The sequence below is a fragment of the Carlito syrichta genome, unplaced genomic scaffold, assembly GCF_000164805.1.
Source record: "Carlito syrichta isolate Samal-C Ts95f unplaced genomic scaffold, Tarsius_syrichta-2.0.1 Scaffold302399, whole genome shotgun sequence".
NCBI classification, from domain to species: domain Eukaryota; kingdom Metazoa; phylum Chordata; class Mammalia; order Primates; family Tarsiidae; genus Carlito; species Carlito syrichta.
The window spans coordinates 441,380-456,847 of NW_007246495.1; the positions used below are offsets into that span (position 1 = coordinate 441,380).

The 15,468-nt window shown below is 40.0% G+C and overlaps 1 protein-coding gene across 1 annotated transcript in view; it reads left to right on the forward strand.

Annotated features, from left to right (window-relative positions):
* KCNK10 (potassium two pore domain channel subfamily K member 10) overlaps positions 1-15,468 on the forward strand; it is a 164,077-nt gene that overhangs the window by 141,300 nt on the left and 7,309 nt on the right. Inside the window, exon 5 of the mRNA XM_008056569.2 lies at positions 8,277-8,463. Coding sequence (XP_008054760.1) covers positions 8,277-8,463 — 187 coding nt within the window. The remainder of the gene's footprint in view (positions 1-8,276; positions 8,464-15,468) is intronic.

Here is a 15,468-nt window from a genome sequence, read left to right on the forward strand (position 1 = left end):
TTTGTTCTTTCAAAAAAACTGATTTTGCTGAGTACAACCTTGTAAGATTCCAAAGAGAATGTGTAATTGCTCAACACGACCCCCTCCCTTACCTAAACAAGGGCATAAGACCCCTCTTCTTCTATTCTGCGGGGCTTGACCTGAAAGTGTGAGCCCGTCGAGCCCGCTGGGACAGCCGGCATAATAAATTGCCACTTCCTATAACAGTCTCGGTGTCGTGATCTCTCTGTCTTCCCACTACATATCTGGTGCACTGGCCGGGAAATGGAGAGTTTGGAGATGGTGTGTTCCACCTTCTTTGTCATCAAGGTACGACCTCCAGGGCAATGGGAAGGGTAGTCTCGCCTGGCGCGCAATGGACTTCTTGATCCATAGGAGGGAGGCCCCTCCTGGTGCACTGAAGCTCAGACCACGAAAGCACAACAGGTATCCAAGAGGCGAGGAACTGGCATAAGGACAACCACCAGACGAAAAGGACAGAAAGATCACCCAACAGAAAGGGTAGGAATAAGGGTCTTTGCATAGACCTGCCGATGGATGGCAGAAGGGGAGCTTGATTACCTCCTAGAGTCTGCTAGTAATCTCTAGCCTGAAGGAAAAGGCTGAAAGGCAGTGGAAGGAAACACTGCCTGAAGATGAACCTGTAGACTCCTAGGATTAGGACGGAGAGTTGAAGAATGTGCTGTGTGATTGTGTGTGAATGAGATGGACGGCGGGAGGGCTCCACATAAAGTTAGTCTGTTTTGGGGGTGTACCAACCTACCAATTGCTGAGAGGTGTCTGAGATATCTTCGCGAGGAGTATGACTGGAGGGGGACAAAGCGGATGTTTCCCACACCCTTCATTCTCTTGTTTATGTGTGTCTGTCATTTTGAATCTGCTAAAAAGCTAGTTGAGTTATTATTCTTTGTTTGATGGGACATGTTGTCTTTTAAAAACTTGATTGGTGCATGTTTCTTTATGTAATTTTATGTTTCCCTCCCTTTACTTGTGAAATGTTTCTCCCAACCCGTTGGCACTGTTAAAATTCCTGCCTTTTGTTGTTAAGGTTGTGAAAAAATTGCCTGCTGCGTATATTAAGTGCTACCAGCTATCTTAAATTCTTTCCTGGGACCACACCCCCTCCCTTCCTTAGCCTGTGTTCTCTGTCATAAATTCTGAAGGAGTTCATTCTAATCCACCTGTAAGGAAACATAAAAATGTCTCTTATATGCTACTCAACCTTTTACTAACTCAGTGCAAGTTAATGCTAGCCTTGAAAAAAAATAATTTTGTAATCTTTCTCTGGTAACCAAGGCCTGAATAGAGTGTTCTTGTTTTCAAATGCTAAAAGCCAGGTTAGTTGAAAGTAAGTCTGTTTTGCCAGGCTCAGTGACTCAGCCTGTAATACCACACTTTGGGAGGCTGAGGTGAGTGGATTGCCTGAGCCTGTGGTTTCAAGACCCGCCTGGGCAACCTGATGAGACCTAATCTCTACAATAAATAAAAAAATCAGCCAAGCATAGTAGTGCATGCCTGTAATTCCGGCTACGCGGAAGGCTGAGTCAGAAGGATCGCCGGAGCCCAGCAGGTCAAGGCTGCTGTGGCCAGGAGCAACCACTGCACTCCAGTCTGGGCGACAGAGTGAGACTCCAACTCAAAAAAAAAAAAAAAAAAGAAAGTAAGTCTGTTTCTAAAGGTTTAGACCTTGCCTAAGATCGTAATCAACTGCGTGTCCCTGAAAACTGTTGGGAAGTCTCTTAGAGTTGTGTAATGTATGCTGAGTCCCTATTGTAATGCTAGATAACTCTACTGTTTGTTTTTTTGGCTATGCCTGACTAGCACACCTCTTACAAGACCGATAAAGCTTTAAATGCTGAATACTTTGCAGGACTTAATAAGGCATGGGAACTGGCCATTCCCACCTGATTAAGTCACCTTGTAAGCTTGGTACTTCACCTAAGGAACAGGTCAAGTACTAGGCACACTCCGTGGAGCATAGAGTGAGACCTAATCACTCTCATTTAATTGTCTTACAACTAAGGCTACTGTTTAGTAATTCATGAGGATTTTTGACAATTTTGCCTGTTCATAATTAGGAATAAGTAGAAACAGATCATTTTATATGTACATGGTCTGTTCACTCTAAAAAGGTTTTGTACCAGGCCATTGTGTAAACATCATTGGAAAGTCGTGGAGCAAAAAAGAAAACAAAGGGGCTTCAAGGAGAGCTGAGGACACTCAGCCTGGAAGAAGCCATCAGGGTTTCAGGGATTCCTGGCATTGCTGTTTATGGCTTTATTTAGTTATTTGTTTGTTTTAGAATTCTCCTTTGAGGAATAAATTACAAGCGTTCAAAACAAATTCTGGGTTTTCAAGAAACGTGACCAAGAAAATATGTAATAATCTGTACCCTCAGACACCACAATGGGACAGATTTTAAATGATTGGAGCAAATTAAAATTATGTGGTTTAATAATAATAACAATAAGTGCATTATTAAAAATCAAATTTGAATTCATTACAAGTTAGCAGATAATAAGATTTGGAAAGGAACAAAACTAGCTGGCAATTAAATTCACTTTGTAGACCAAAATAATAATAATAATAATAATAATAATAATAATAATAATAATATAAAATAGTCAAAAGTTCTGTATGTAGAGGCATTTAAAAAATTTATTTCACTACTTTGCAAACAAAATTATATCCTATAGAATGTTAAATGCCTAACTCCAGAGGCTTGACTCAGGACTATGAATACCAAACTCCCAATTATAGAAAGCCTCTAAAGTTCTTAGAAACTGAAACATTAAGAAAAAAAAAAAGAGTAGATGAACTCCAAAATGAGAACTAACCAGAGGAAAGGTAAACACATTGGCAGTTGCCCCTAAAGGCAAAGCTCCAGCCACCCAAAGGAGGCCTGATAAGGATAAACTTGCTAAGGGTGATGGTATCAGCTGCTACAAATGTGGTCAATCTAGGCACTTAAAGCACAATTGTTCTTGATGGCCTAAGCCCCCAGGACCTTGTCCAACATCCGGATTAAAGAGCCACTGAAAAAGATGGTACAGCCTCTCCCAAAGTGGGGAGGGGAAACACCTAGCTCGGTGATGGTGGCTGTTGACTGAAAGGGGAGGGGCATGGCCCAGCACAGCGCTTTGTTTGCCATCAACCCAGAGAATCCTTGGGTCTATATGAATGTGGCTGGAGTCCAAATTAATTTCTTAATTAATACTGAGGCTAGGTTTTTAGCCCTTGTGCTCATACTGAACTTCTTTCTCCTAAAACCTGCTCTCTAGTGAAAGTTAAAGGTGCTCCAAAAGTGAAATGTTTCACCTAACTGTTACTAAAAGGTGAATTCAAATTATAACTGTAAAAGGTTATCTATAAATAAATAAAAAGGAAAGCAAAAAACAAAAGAAAAATATAAAAGGGTTGTTGGTATACAAATAAGGTTTAAATAAGAAAACAAAAAAGGAAGGAATATAAGAAAAAAGATATTTTTATCTAAGAGGGAATCTTATATGATACATTTCTGTCCTATAATAAAGTAGATAGTTATGAGAATTTTTAAAAAGGGAGTAGAGAACAAAAATAAAATAGTATAAGTGTGCCAAAAATGATAGGAGGAAAGTTTATGAGAAAAAAAATATATATACAGAAGAAATTTTATAAAGAATCTAGGCATAATAAAGTCTTTTCTGGATGCAAGTCTCCAAACATTTTTGGATTTCTCTTCAAATTTCATATAAGATTTCCTTGAGTGCCTAGTTCAAATTATAGTCTAAAACAATCTGTCAGGCTACCATTATAGCCCAGAAATATATTAAAAACTCCAAAGGTTGGAACTTGTAATAAAGCCGCAGAAATTAAAGTTTATCATTTAAGTTATGTTAATAACTTCAGGCCTTGTAGCTTTTGTACAAAAAGATAATCAACTACTGCCTACAATTGACAAAATGTAGGCCTGACTTTATTCCTTTTATTGAGCTAGAATCCAGTAATTTCATGCCCACATAATCGTCATGCAAGAATTCCAGTCTGTGCCAGCAAACAAATCTGGATGCCTCAAGTCAGACAGGGAGAGATTTTCGATCTCTGGCTAGGCAGAACTGCGCCCATTAACAGCTCTGAAGAAATTACAGAAGACAGACCTTCACCCCTCAGTACCCCAAATGATTATGGGATTGAAAAATCTCTAAAAAAATAAATAATTAAGGCAGGGTAGCTAGCACAGGCTAGACATAAATAAATTTCCTATAGGTAGGTTTTAAAAGGCATTCAAACGTTGCTACTGCAGGCCGAGTGGCAACCTATCCCACCCCTTGGCAAATCCAGGGAAAACTCCATCAGATGTAGAACTAGGACAGTACAATCTTTCAATTTGTGGTTTAGCATAATAATCACTAGAAATCCTTCAGAGACATGAGTAAACTAAACATAGGTATTTGGTATTGCATCACTCAGAATCCAAGTCCCTGAAATGGAATTTGTTAAACCTTTGAAATTGTTTAACAGTAGGACTTTTTCCTATACCTCTGAAGGAAAGGGGGCCACAAACATAAATGCTTATAAAAAATGTGTTGTCCGTTTGGGACAAATTTTAATCACAGTTTATAAGCTTATTTCCCTAGACACTTCTTGAACCAGAAGAAACTCAAACACCCCAAGGGAGTAAATGTGCTAAAAATAGAAAAAAGGAAGGACCCAACCAACAACTGTAAGAATAAAGAAAAGAACCCTAGGGGTGGTCCTGTTCCTATACTAGTCTATAGAATTTAAATACCTAACTTCTCTATCAAGATAAAACCCCTCTATGAAGCCTCAAAGCGGGGTGAACAGGAGCCCCTGCTATGGGAAAAGACCCAGCAACAGGCCTTTGAATGAATTAAACAGGCTTCTCGCTTTTTGAAATTCTTTTTGGGCAGCCACCCCCTCTCGTTAAGGGCATACAAAAAGACTTAAAGGAATTAAAAAGTCTTACCCTAAAACAGCAAATGCAAGCCTTAGGTTCAGTCCTAAATGTCATCCATTGTCAAGTCAAAGAACAATTGCCAATTAGTTTAACTACCGATGCCCATCCTTTTAAGCCAGGTAATATGGTATGGGTAAAAAAAAAAAAAAAAAAAGGAATGTATAACCTGTAAAAGCAAAATTAAACCAACCTTCCAGGACTGGGAGTGCACTGCAGATTTGGCAACACCCCTTAAGCTGCCTGTCTGAAAAGTCAAAATTTCTCAAGCCCTGCTCTAGAAGCCTGAGGATACTTCAAGTCCTGCTTCAGTCACACACCAGAGGCTGACTGATCGACGCATGGCAGAAGATTGAGGATTCAGCTTAAGAACTCAGAGGACATTACTGATAAACCATTGCTTTGCTTGGTCAACCTTTATATTTGCTAAACTGTTTGTCATTTTAACTGCTGTAGAACTAACTTTATTTGCTGTAGAATTAACAGAGTTGTCCCCATTAAGCATGTTAAAAAAGGGTTTCACTAGCATTTCCAATCTTTCTTATAATAGGAAGTATTCTTGTGCTTTTATGTATTTCTGCCAAATTTGGGTGTTTATCGCTTCCCTCACACACCCAGCATGTACGTGCACAGAAACTATCTGACCAGACGTAAGAGTTTTCCATCGTTATTCATCCCAGCCAGGAGTTTGTTCTAGTGGCCAACAAGGCCTGTTTGGTATTGGGCATCTGCTTATGCAACTAAATCTTCCCAATGTACTAAAGGGCTATTTTGGACATATGGAAAGTTTGCATATGCCCAGCTCCCAGCATTATGAAAAGGCACATGTACCATAGGAATAATTCAGCCAGAATTTTTCCTCTTGCCTAACCCAAGGGAGGATGAACTAGGGTTTCCCCTTTATAAAGGCCTCAAAGCACGAAATGCTCGATCCCTCAACCAAGTTCCTAATATAGACGGGACCCAGGTTTGGAAAAAAAACAAATGGCCACCCCAGAAAATTATAAATACTTATGGCCCAACCACATGGGCACAAGATGGGAGTTGGAAATGCCGCACGCCTATATATATATATATATATATATATATATGCTAAATCGCATTATCAGGTTACAAACTGTCTTGGAAATTATAACTAATCAAACAGCCATGACTTTTGAGCTTCTTGCTCAGCAGCAAGCCCAAAATTCGTGCAGCTGTTTATCAAAACCACTTCACTTTGAACTACCTGCTAGTGAAAAAAGAAGGAGTATGTGGTAAATTTAATAGCTCTAACTGTTGTTTGCAAATAAATAATAATGGTAAAGTTATAACTGATATAGCCACCAATGTTAAAAGACTTGCCCATGTCCTGGTGCAAAAATGGCAAGGCATAAAAATCGGCAATTGGTTTAAAAACATGTTCTCAGGTCTAGAAAAATTTAAGTATATTATTGAATCTGTAGTCCTATTGGTAGAATCCTTCTGTCTTATCCTCCCTCGCATAGCCCCAATAATTATAAACGCCATTTCTAAGTTTGTGGAAACAGTTATTAAACGAAAAACTGTGGCCCATATAATGTTAGTGCACCAAATTAAAAATAATGATGCTTTAAATCTATAAAAAAATCAAGCATCAAGGGGGGAATGATGTGGCAGGAAGGGGGTTGGTAGCAATTAAAGGTATTTCCTTTTGAAAACCAAGTGGCAAGCTCTAAAGACCTGCCAGGCCGGTTTTGTTTGAAAAGGCCAAATGGCCAAAGACTGATGGCTCTCATGGAAATGCAAAAGAGTAACTAATTCACAGACTTATCCAATCCCTCTTTTGAAGTTGATGGTTTACAACCCTGCTTGCAGACCCTGCTGCCTTGCATTTCTTGGAGACCATTTGTTCTTTAAAAAAACTGATTTTGCTGAGTAGAACCTTGTAAAATTCCAGAGAGATTGTGTAATCACTCAACACGACCCCCTCCCTTACCTAAAGGGTATAAGATCCCTCTTCTTCTGTTCTGCGGGGCTCGACCTGAAAGCGTTAGCCCCATCGAGCCCGCTGGGCCGGCCAGCGTAATAAAGTGCCACTTCCTAAAATAGTCTTGGTGTCACGATCTCTCTGTCTTCCTGCTACAGGTGTGGGGAAGAAACACACAAATACTTGGCTAGAGTCTGTCACAAGTGAGGAGGGGACTGGCTGTGTTTTCCTTTTCATTTCAATATTTTGTCCTGACTCAGGATCATTTCTTCTCCCCAGAATATTCTCTTTGACAAGGAAAATTAGGTGTAAATTAATCACTATCAGTGTGGAAAGAGCTCTAAACACATGCCCTCCTCTAATGGAGGGTCCGTAATATCACATAAAAAATGACACAAGCCCTTCTTGGGAATCATTACATTTACATTAGTGAGGAAGTTAGAATCAGTATCTGGGCTGCAGATCATGGAACTATGCAAGGAACACCCAAAGCATCAGCTAAGCAGGGTTTCTTGACCTGGTATCCATGTGAGGCAGGTTATTCAGTTCAGGTTAAACATAGATAGATGAGTTTCTTGTAGGCAGTTTAAATTAAAATAGGGTAAGCATTCAGACATCTTTCTTATCAATTCATGGCCTTCACCCGACTGACCAGACACACCAGACCTGGCTACCTTACGGGCTGGAATGTGCATCTACCAGTGCAGGAAATCACAGAAACAATAGAGAATTACCCAAAACACAGACATGATGTTCTAAGAAAAGCCCAAATCTAGTTAGGCAATCACTTTAATTATTTAGAAGGTTCTTGTGACCTTTGAAGGCTGAAAGATGGTCATCAAAACTCATGACCAGATACCTACAGCCTACCTCTCTTAGCTCATAGAATGTGGAGAAATAGTCATCAAAACTCATGACCAGATACCTGCAGCTCATACTTCTTAGCTCATGGTTTGCTTAATCATGGTTGTAAAAGTACATAAAGCTTTTTGCCAAATGTACGTGTCCTTTCTTTTAAGGATCCCATGCCCATTGAGTATGCCTCTGTGTTTCTAATAAATTCTATCTAAAACTGTCCTTGGGATTTGCTTTGAAATATTGCTCTGTGGCAAAGTCAAAGACCCACAGAGCAACACACTGCACCCCACCCAGCATCACATGAACTAGCTGGAGACCCTCCTAGACCACCTGAAAACTTGGGTGTGTGTATTTTTCTAGGAGAGAGTCAACAACTTTCATCGGATTCCCACAAAGCTAGTCTATGACTGAAGAAATGTTAAATGTCACTGATATAATTCCTTTTGTTGTGCATCTGTATACTGAATCCAGGGTGATGCCACTGACTTGCCTATCTTTCTCCTTTACTCTTTCTAGAAAAAGCAAGTGAGTCAGACCAAGATCCGAGTCATTTCAACCATCCTATTCATCTTGGCTGGCTGCATTGTGTTCGTGACGATCCCTGCCGTCATTTTTAAATACATCGAGGGATGGACAGCCTTGGAATCTATTTACTTTGTGGTGGTCACTCTGACCACAGTGGGCTTTGGTGATTTTGTGGCAGGTAAGCGCCCTGAGTATCCCAGTCACTGGGGCCCTGGTGGGGAAGAGAATCTGTTGGCTGTGCTTGTTAAAATCACAACAAAAGATGCTCTGGGGGAAGGGAATGAAAGTGACCCAGTGTCCCTACTGCTGTGCATGGGCTCATGTCAAACACCTAGTCCTATGTAAACACCACAGAGTTTTTTGCCATGAAAAGATAGCCCACCCCTCCCTCCTCACAACACTTATTTCTCTTATCATCACATGAGTTATGCAAGAGTGACATGCATTTCTCATTGAATCCTGGACTTGTGATTTTTATTGTCTCCTTGAATTGAAAGATAAAGGCTAGCAGGTGGTAAATAGGAGACTCAGGTGAGATTAGCATAGCACTTGGTCTGCAGTGACCTGCAGGTTAAGCTTCCTGACCCCCAGTTGAGGGACACTGTTCCTGCAGAAGTTGTTCCATGCATATCCAGACACAATGTGTAGGACTTCAGTGACTACTGAGAGCTGAGAACTGCCCAGGGGGATATAATCTAATGGATTCTGTATGAATGTATACAGAAGTAATAACCTTCATTGTAAAAATAAATGTTGATGAGCTATGTTTGAAGAAGTGAGGACAAAACCATCAATTTAATTCAGGGTTAGAGATCTTGAAAATGAAATGAGATTTGGCTTCATGTGTGTACCAGTTTCCCAACGTGTGCCAGAAAGGCAGGAATAGGAGGAGGCTACTCATTCTCTCTTCCTAATGCGATAGTTCTAAGTGTTCAGACAAGTGATTGTTTTCTACTCCAAGAAGTGAACACTTTATTCTTTTGAATTGGGGGGGGTTTCATTCTGTTGCCCAGGCTGGAGTGCAGTGGCACAATCACAGCTCTCTGTAGTCTTGACCTCCCAAGCTCAGGCAATCCTCCTATATCAGCCTCCTAAGTAGCTGTGACTACAGACACATGGCACCACACCCAGATAATTAAAAAAATTTTTTTTTTGTAGAGATGAGATCTTGCTATGTTGCCCAGGCTGGCCTCGAACTCTTGGGCTCAAGTGATCCTCCTGCCTCTGTCTCCCAAAGGGCTGGGATGACAGGCATGAGCCACTGTGTTTGTCTAGGAAGCGAACACTTTGCTCAACAACTCTATCAAAAATTCAAAATGTTTGACTGGAGTGTCTGTGTGTGTCCTTGACCAATTCCTGCCTAAGTAGCAACCTGGGCATTTACCGACTGGCTGTTTGTTGTTGGATGTATGATCCTAGCAGTGCCTTGGTTTTTCCGTGCACTAAGGTGCACGTCAGGAGAATGGAAATCTGGTCTCTGGCAATCCAGTAGACAGGAAATTCTGGAAGGGATGTTGAAGGCCTATCACTAGGAGCATGGGTGCCTCCTTGTTAATTTTACAATACGGATAACTAGCAGAGGGGTTTCTTAGCTATTCCAACTGGGTAAATGGAAACTGAAGTCCACTTTGTAGAAGTAGTAGGGCTTTTTTCCCTTTCCTTTTTATTGACTAAAGACTAAGAATTGCAAAGTCAAAGTGATTAAAAACTATTTTATTTTATTTTTTTGAGTCGGAGTCTCACTCCATTGCCCAGGCTGGAGTGCAGTGGCAAGCTCACTGCCACCCTAGTGTCGACCTGCTAGGCTCCAGTGATCCTTCCACCTCAGTCTTCCAAGTAGCCGGAACTATAGGCAACTGCTAACACACCCATGTAATTTTTTGATTTATTGTAGAGATGAGGTCTTGTCAAGTTTCCCAGGCTAGTCTCGAACCCATGGGCTCAGGCAATCCTCTCACCTCAGCTTCCCAAAGTGTTGGGATTACAGACTTGAGCACTGTACCTGACCAATTAAAAATTATTTACAGAAAACCTGGGGCCTGGGATTATACCAGGCTCTCGCTGTCACAGTGCCCAACCACTGCTGTCTGAGTAGCAGTCTTCAGCTCTCAAGAGAAACCACACAGAGAAATTGAGACAAGTAAGAGGAACATGTAGGTAAATGAGGGGGACCCCCAAAAACCCAGAATTACTTTTTGGAGGATGGACTCCTTATAGTACAGGCTTCCCCCACTAGGTAAGTGTTCTAGAAACCCATCAGCATCAGTGTTCCAGCTAACATTGTTGTGAGAGGCTACTTTTGGCTTCAGTACATTTTTTTTGGAGATTCTTTCAACATGTTTGGCCATTTCATGATGGGTGATTTAAAAGTGCACCTGCCTACACTGTGCTGAGAGTTCAGCAGTTTTTTGATAAAATATGGCATGATCTCCATGCTCCACCCTCCCCATTCATCCCATCTTGCTCTAAGCAACTTATTATTATTATTTTTTTTTTGCTTCCCTGGATCAAACAAATCCTCAGAGGGAAACGTTTTGCTGATATGGAAGAGGTCAAACAAACAAAAAACCAGCAGAGCATCAAAATTGACAAGTTCAAAAACTGTTTTGGGCAGTGGAGAAAGCATCTCGATAGGTGTATTGTAGCCAATGGAGAGTACTTTGGGGATGACTGAAGTTTAAACATGTAAGAATAAATACACAATTTTTAATAAATTCTGGGTTTTTTGGTTCCCTCCACCCCATATTCCAGGTCATTCCTCAGCATCAGACATAGCTGGTTTACAGGAAAAGGCAGTGGTTGTTCCAATCTAAGATCTGTACATGGAATGGCAGCTGGAGTTCTGAACTAATTCACAGACATCTTTAAGTACCCCCATGCATAGTTTGCAGTGGGTTGTGCCTCAGAACTCTCTGGGCTAGCACTGGGCTGTCCCAGAGACTCTGTAGAATAAGACACTTGTGATGGACACTGCTGTCAAATCAATTGTTAATCTGTTAATGCGAGAAACCAATAGTATGAAATTTAAAAAAAAGTAACACATTTATCATTTATATTATCTACCATGGGCTGGCACTTAGTACAGACAGGCACTTTATAGAGCTCTACTTACACCATAAGGACATGGCCTGCACAGTCCCAGGTACCCACTGTTTTGCAGTCTTTGCAGTGATCACAGAGCCTTGTCAGTGTCCTTTGTCCTGAGGTTTCTTACACCTCACAGTGCTGACTGTGATTAGACCAGGCCTTTCTAAGCTTCAGTCTCCAGAGTTCACACAGGTCAGTCTGTTGAATGGCAATGCTTGCCATTGCTTCCTTTAGGTAACAGTCTAAGAGCAATGGGAAAGGTGACCCAGTTATTAAAAAAAAAAAAAAGACACATTAACAAGAGTAGATGGTTGCTGTGACTTGATGTGGTGTCAACGGTACTAGAAATACAAGCAGAAGTAAAAGCAACCCCCTACCCCTCAATAACAGAATTAAAGAAGACGGTGACATGGAGGGAAGGAAAAAATAGGGAGGGAAAAAAACCGCACAAATGAAGAAAAACCAAAAGAAGAATATAGGTCTTACACAGACCCCTGGGAGGTCAGACACTGAGAAAACAGACTCTGGAACACAAACAATGAAGATCCCCCAGAATGACTGATCACATGCAACAAACTCAGACATCAAGACATTAATAGAGAATTTAAAAAATTGAGGAGAGGCAAGAGGAAAATAGGAAGGAGCTGATGTCAGAAATAACAGCAGTAAAGAATACTGTGATGGAAATAAATAAGAAACTAATAGGCATGGAAAGCAGAATTAGCCAAGCAGAAGAAAGAATCTCAGAGCTTGAAGCCCAAAATGCAGAACTAACCCAAACTGTCAAAAACATAGAAAAGAAGCTCAAAAAGACAGAACAAAACCTTCAAGAGATGAATGATCACTTCAAGAGACCGAACCTAAGAGTAATTGGCTTTCCTGAGGCAGAGAGAAACAGAGTTCACACTGGAACAAACATTTCATGAAATCATTCAAGAAAACTTCCCTCATCTCATCAGTGATGCAAAAATTCAAACACAAGAGATTTAGAGAACCCCTGCAAGACAACAAATGAGAAGACCAACTCTCAGACACATAATAATTCACCTAAACAGAGTAGATATAAAAGAAAAAATCCTAAAGGCAGCAAGAGAAAAAGGTCAGATTACCTACCAGGGAAGACCAATTAGAATAGCAGCAGATTAATCTACAGAAACCCTCCAGGCTAGGAGAACTTGGAGCCCTATCTTCAAAGTTCTAAAAGATAAACAATTTCAACTGAGAATAAGCTACCCAGCCAAGCTAAGCTTCATCAGTGAGGGAGAATTGAAATCTTTCCCAGATATCCAATCCCTAAGAACCTACGCTGCCACCATACCACCTCTACAAGAAACACTTAAGAACGTATTGAACACAGAAGAAAAGGAAAAAAGAACAACAATGTTCTTCACAAGAGTACAGGTAAAAGATTAAAAACACACATGATCCAACTCTAAAACCAAAAGAAAGACAACACACAAACAGGAAGAACAACAACTCTCTAAGAACATTATGATAGGGATCAACTCTCACATTTCAATAATTTGTTTGAATGTGAACGGACTAAATGCACCACTGAAAAGACATAGAATGGCAAAATGGATAAAATATCACCAGGCAACAATTTATTGCCTTCAAGAGACTCACCTCACTAGAAAGGACACTCACAGACTCAAAGTAAGAGAATGGGAAACAAATTTTCAGGCGAATGAAACATAAAAGAAAGGAGGATTTGTGATCTTAATCTCAGACAAAATACCCTTTAAGCTATCAAAAATTAAAAAAAGATACAGAAGACCACTACAGAATGATGAAAGGTTCAATCCATCAACAAGAAATATCCATCCTAAATATATATGCACCCAACATAGGAGCACCAACATAAAGCAGCTCCTAGGTAAACTAAAAAAAGATACAGACTCCAATACCATCACAGCTGGGGACTTTAATACCCCACTCACAACCCTAGACAAGATCATCAGGACAAAAAATCAGCAATGAGATCCGAAATCTCAATGTGACTTTTGATCAAAAAGACTTAATTGATACCTACAGAACCCTCCTTCCAAAGACCACAGAATACACATTCTACTCATCACCGCATGGAACGTACTCTAAGATCAACCACATACTTGGTCATAAATCAAGCATAAGCAAATTTAAAAGGACCGAAATTTTACCATGCACCTTCTCGGACCACAGTGGAATAAAAATAAACATTAACAACAACAAGGTCCCCCCAAAACCCACAAAGACATGGACATAAACAGCATGATGCTAAAAAACTCCTGGGTCAATGATGAAATCAAAACAGAGACTAAAAGATACCTGGAAATAAATGAAAATGAAGAAACATCTTACCAAAATCTCTGGGATGCCATGTAAGCTGTAGTAAGAGGGGAATTTATATCCCTACAAATACACATGAAGAAAATGGAAGGATCACAAATTAACAGCCTAACAAGTCACCTAAGGAAGCTGGAAAAGCAAGACCACAAAAAACCCTAATTTCAGCAGAAGAATCCAGATCACCAAAATAAAAGATAATACAAAAAAATCAATGAAACAAAAAGCTGGTTCTTTGAAAGGATAAACAAGATCGGTGGTCCCCTAGCTAGACTGACCAAGCAAAAGAGATAAGCCCAAATAAACACAAGCAGAAACAGAAAAGATGAAGTCACATCTGATCCTGAAGAAATACAAAAGATCATTAGAGACTACTATGTACCCTTGTATGGAAACAAACTTGAAAACCTCTCAGAAATGGAGGACTTTCTGTCATCACACAATCTGCCTAGGTTGCCAAGAGATTGAGACCCTAAATAGACCAATAGCAATCAAGGAAATTGACTATGTAATAAGAAAACTACCTACAAAAAAAAAAAAAACCCTGGACCAGATGGCTTTCCAGCAGAATTCTACAAGACATTTAAAGAAGAGCTGATACCAATCCTACTGAAGGTATTCCAGGTGATTGAGAAAGATGGAACTCTCCCCAAATCATTTTACAAAGCTAACATCACATTGATACCCAAGTCAGGTAAAGACCCAACAAAGAAAGAGAACTACAGGCCAATATCTTTGATGAACATAAATGCTAAAATTCTCAACAAGATCCTAGTGAACTGGATTCAGCAACACATCTCAAAAATTATCTATCATGACCAAGTAGGCTTCATCCCTGGGATGCAAGGCTGGTTCAACATTCGTAAAACCATAAATGCAATTAAATACAGATGTCAAAACAAAAACCACATGATTATATCATTAGATGCAGAAAAAGCTTTTGATAAAATCCAGCACCCCTTCTTGATAAAAACCCTCAAACATCTAGGCATACGGGGAACATACTTCACTAGTAAAAGCCATCTATGAGAAGCCCACAGCCAGCATACTCCTAAACAGACAAAAATTGGAACCATTTCCCCTGAAAACTGGAACAAGACAAGGATGCCCACTCTCACCCCTCCTGTCCAATATAGTATTGGAAGTCCTGGCTAGAGAAATCAGAGAAGAGAAGGCAATCAGGGGTATCCAAATAGGAAAAGAGGAAGTCAAGTTATCTCTCTTTGCAGACGACATGATTGTGTACCTTGAAAACCCTAGACAATCTGTCAAAAACCTCCTTACTCTGATAAAGGCCTTTGACAAAGTCTCAGGATATAAAATAAATGTGCAAAAGACAACCACATTTCTTTACACCAATAATAAATAAACAGAAACCCAAATAAAAACCACAATTTCATTCACAATAGCCACAAAAAAAGTGAAATACCTTGGCATCTTCCTAACCAGAAACGTGAAAGACCTTTACAATGAAAACTATGAAACACTGCTCAAAGAAATCAAAGATGACACAAACAAGTGGAAAAATATCCCATGCTCATGGATTGGAAGAATCAATATTGTGAAGATGTCCTTCCTACCTAACGCAATCTACAAATTTAATGCAATACCTATCAAATTACCAGCAGCATTCTTCTCAGACTTAGAAAAAACAACACAGGAATTCATATGGAAACACAAATGACCAAGAATAGCCAGAACAATCCTCAACAAAAAAAACAAAGCAGGTGGTATCACATTACCAGACTTCAAACTTACTATAAAGCTACAG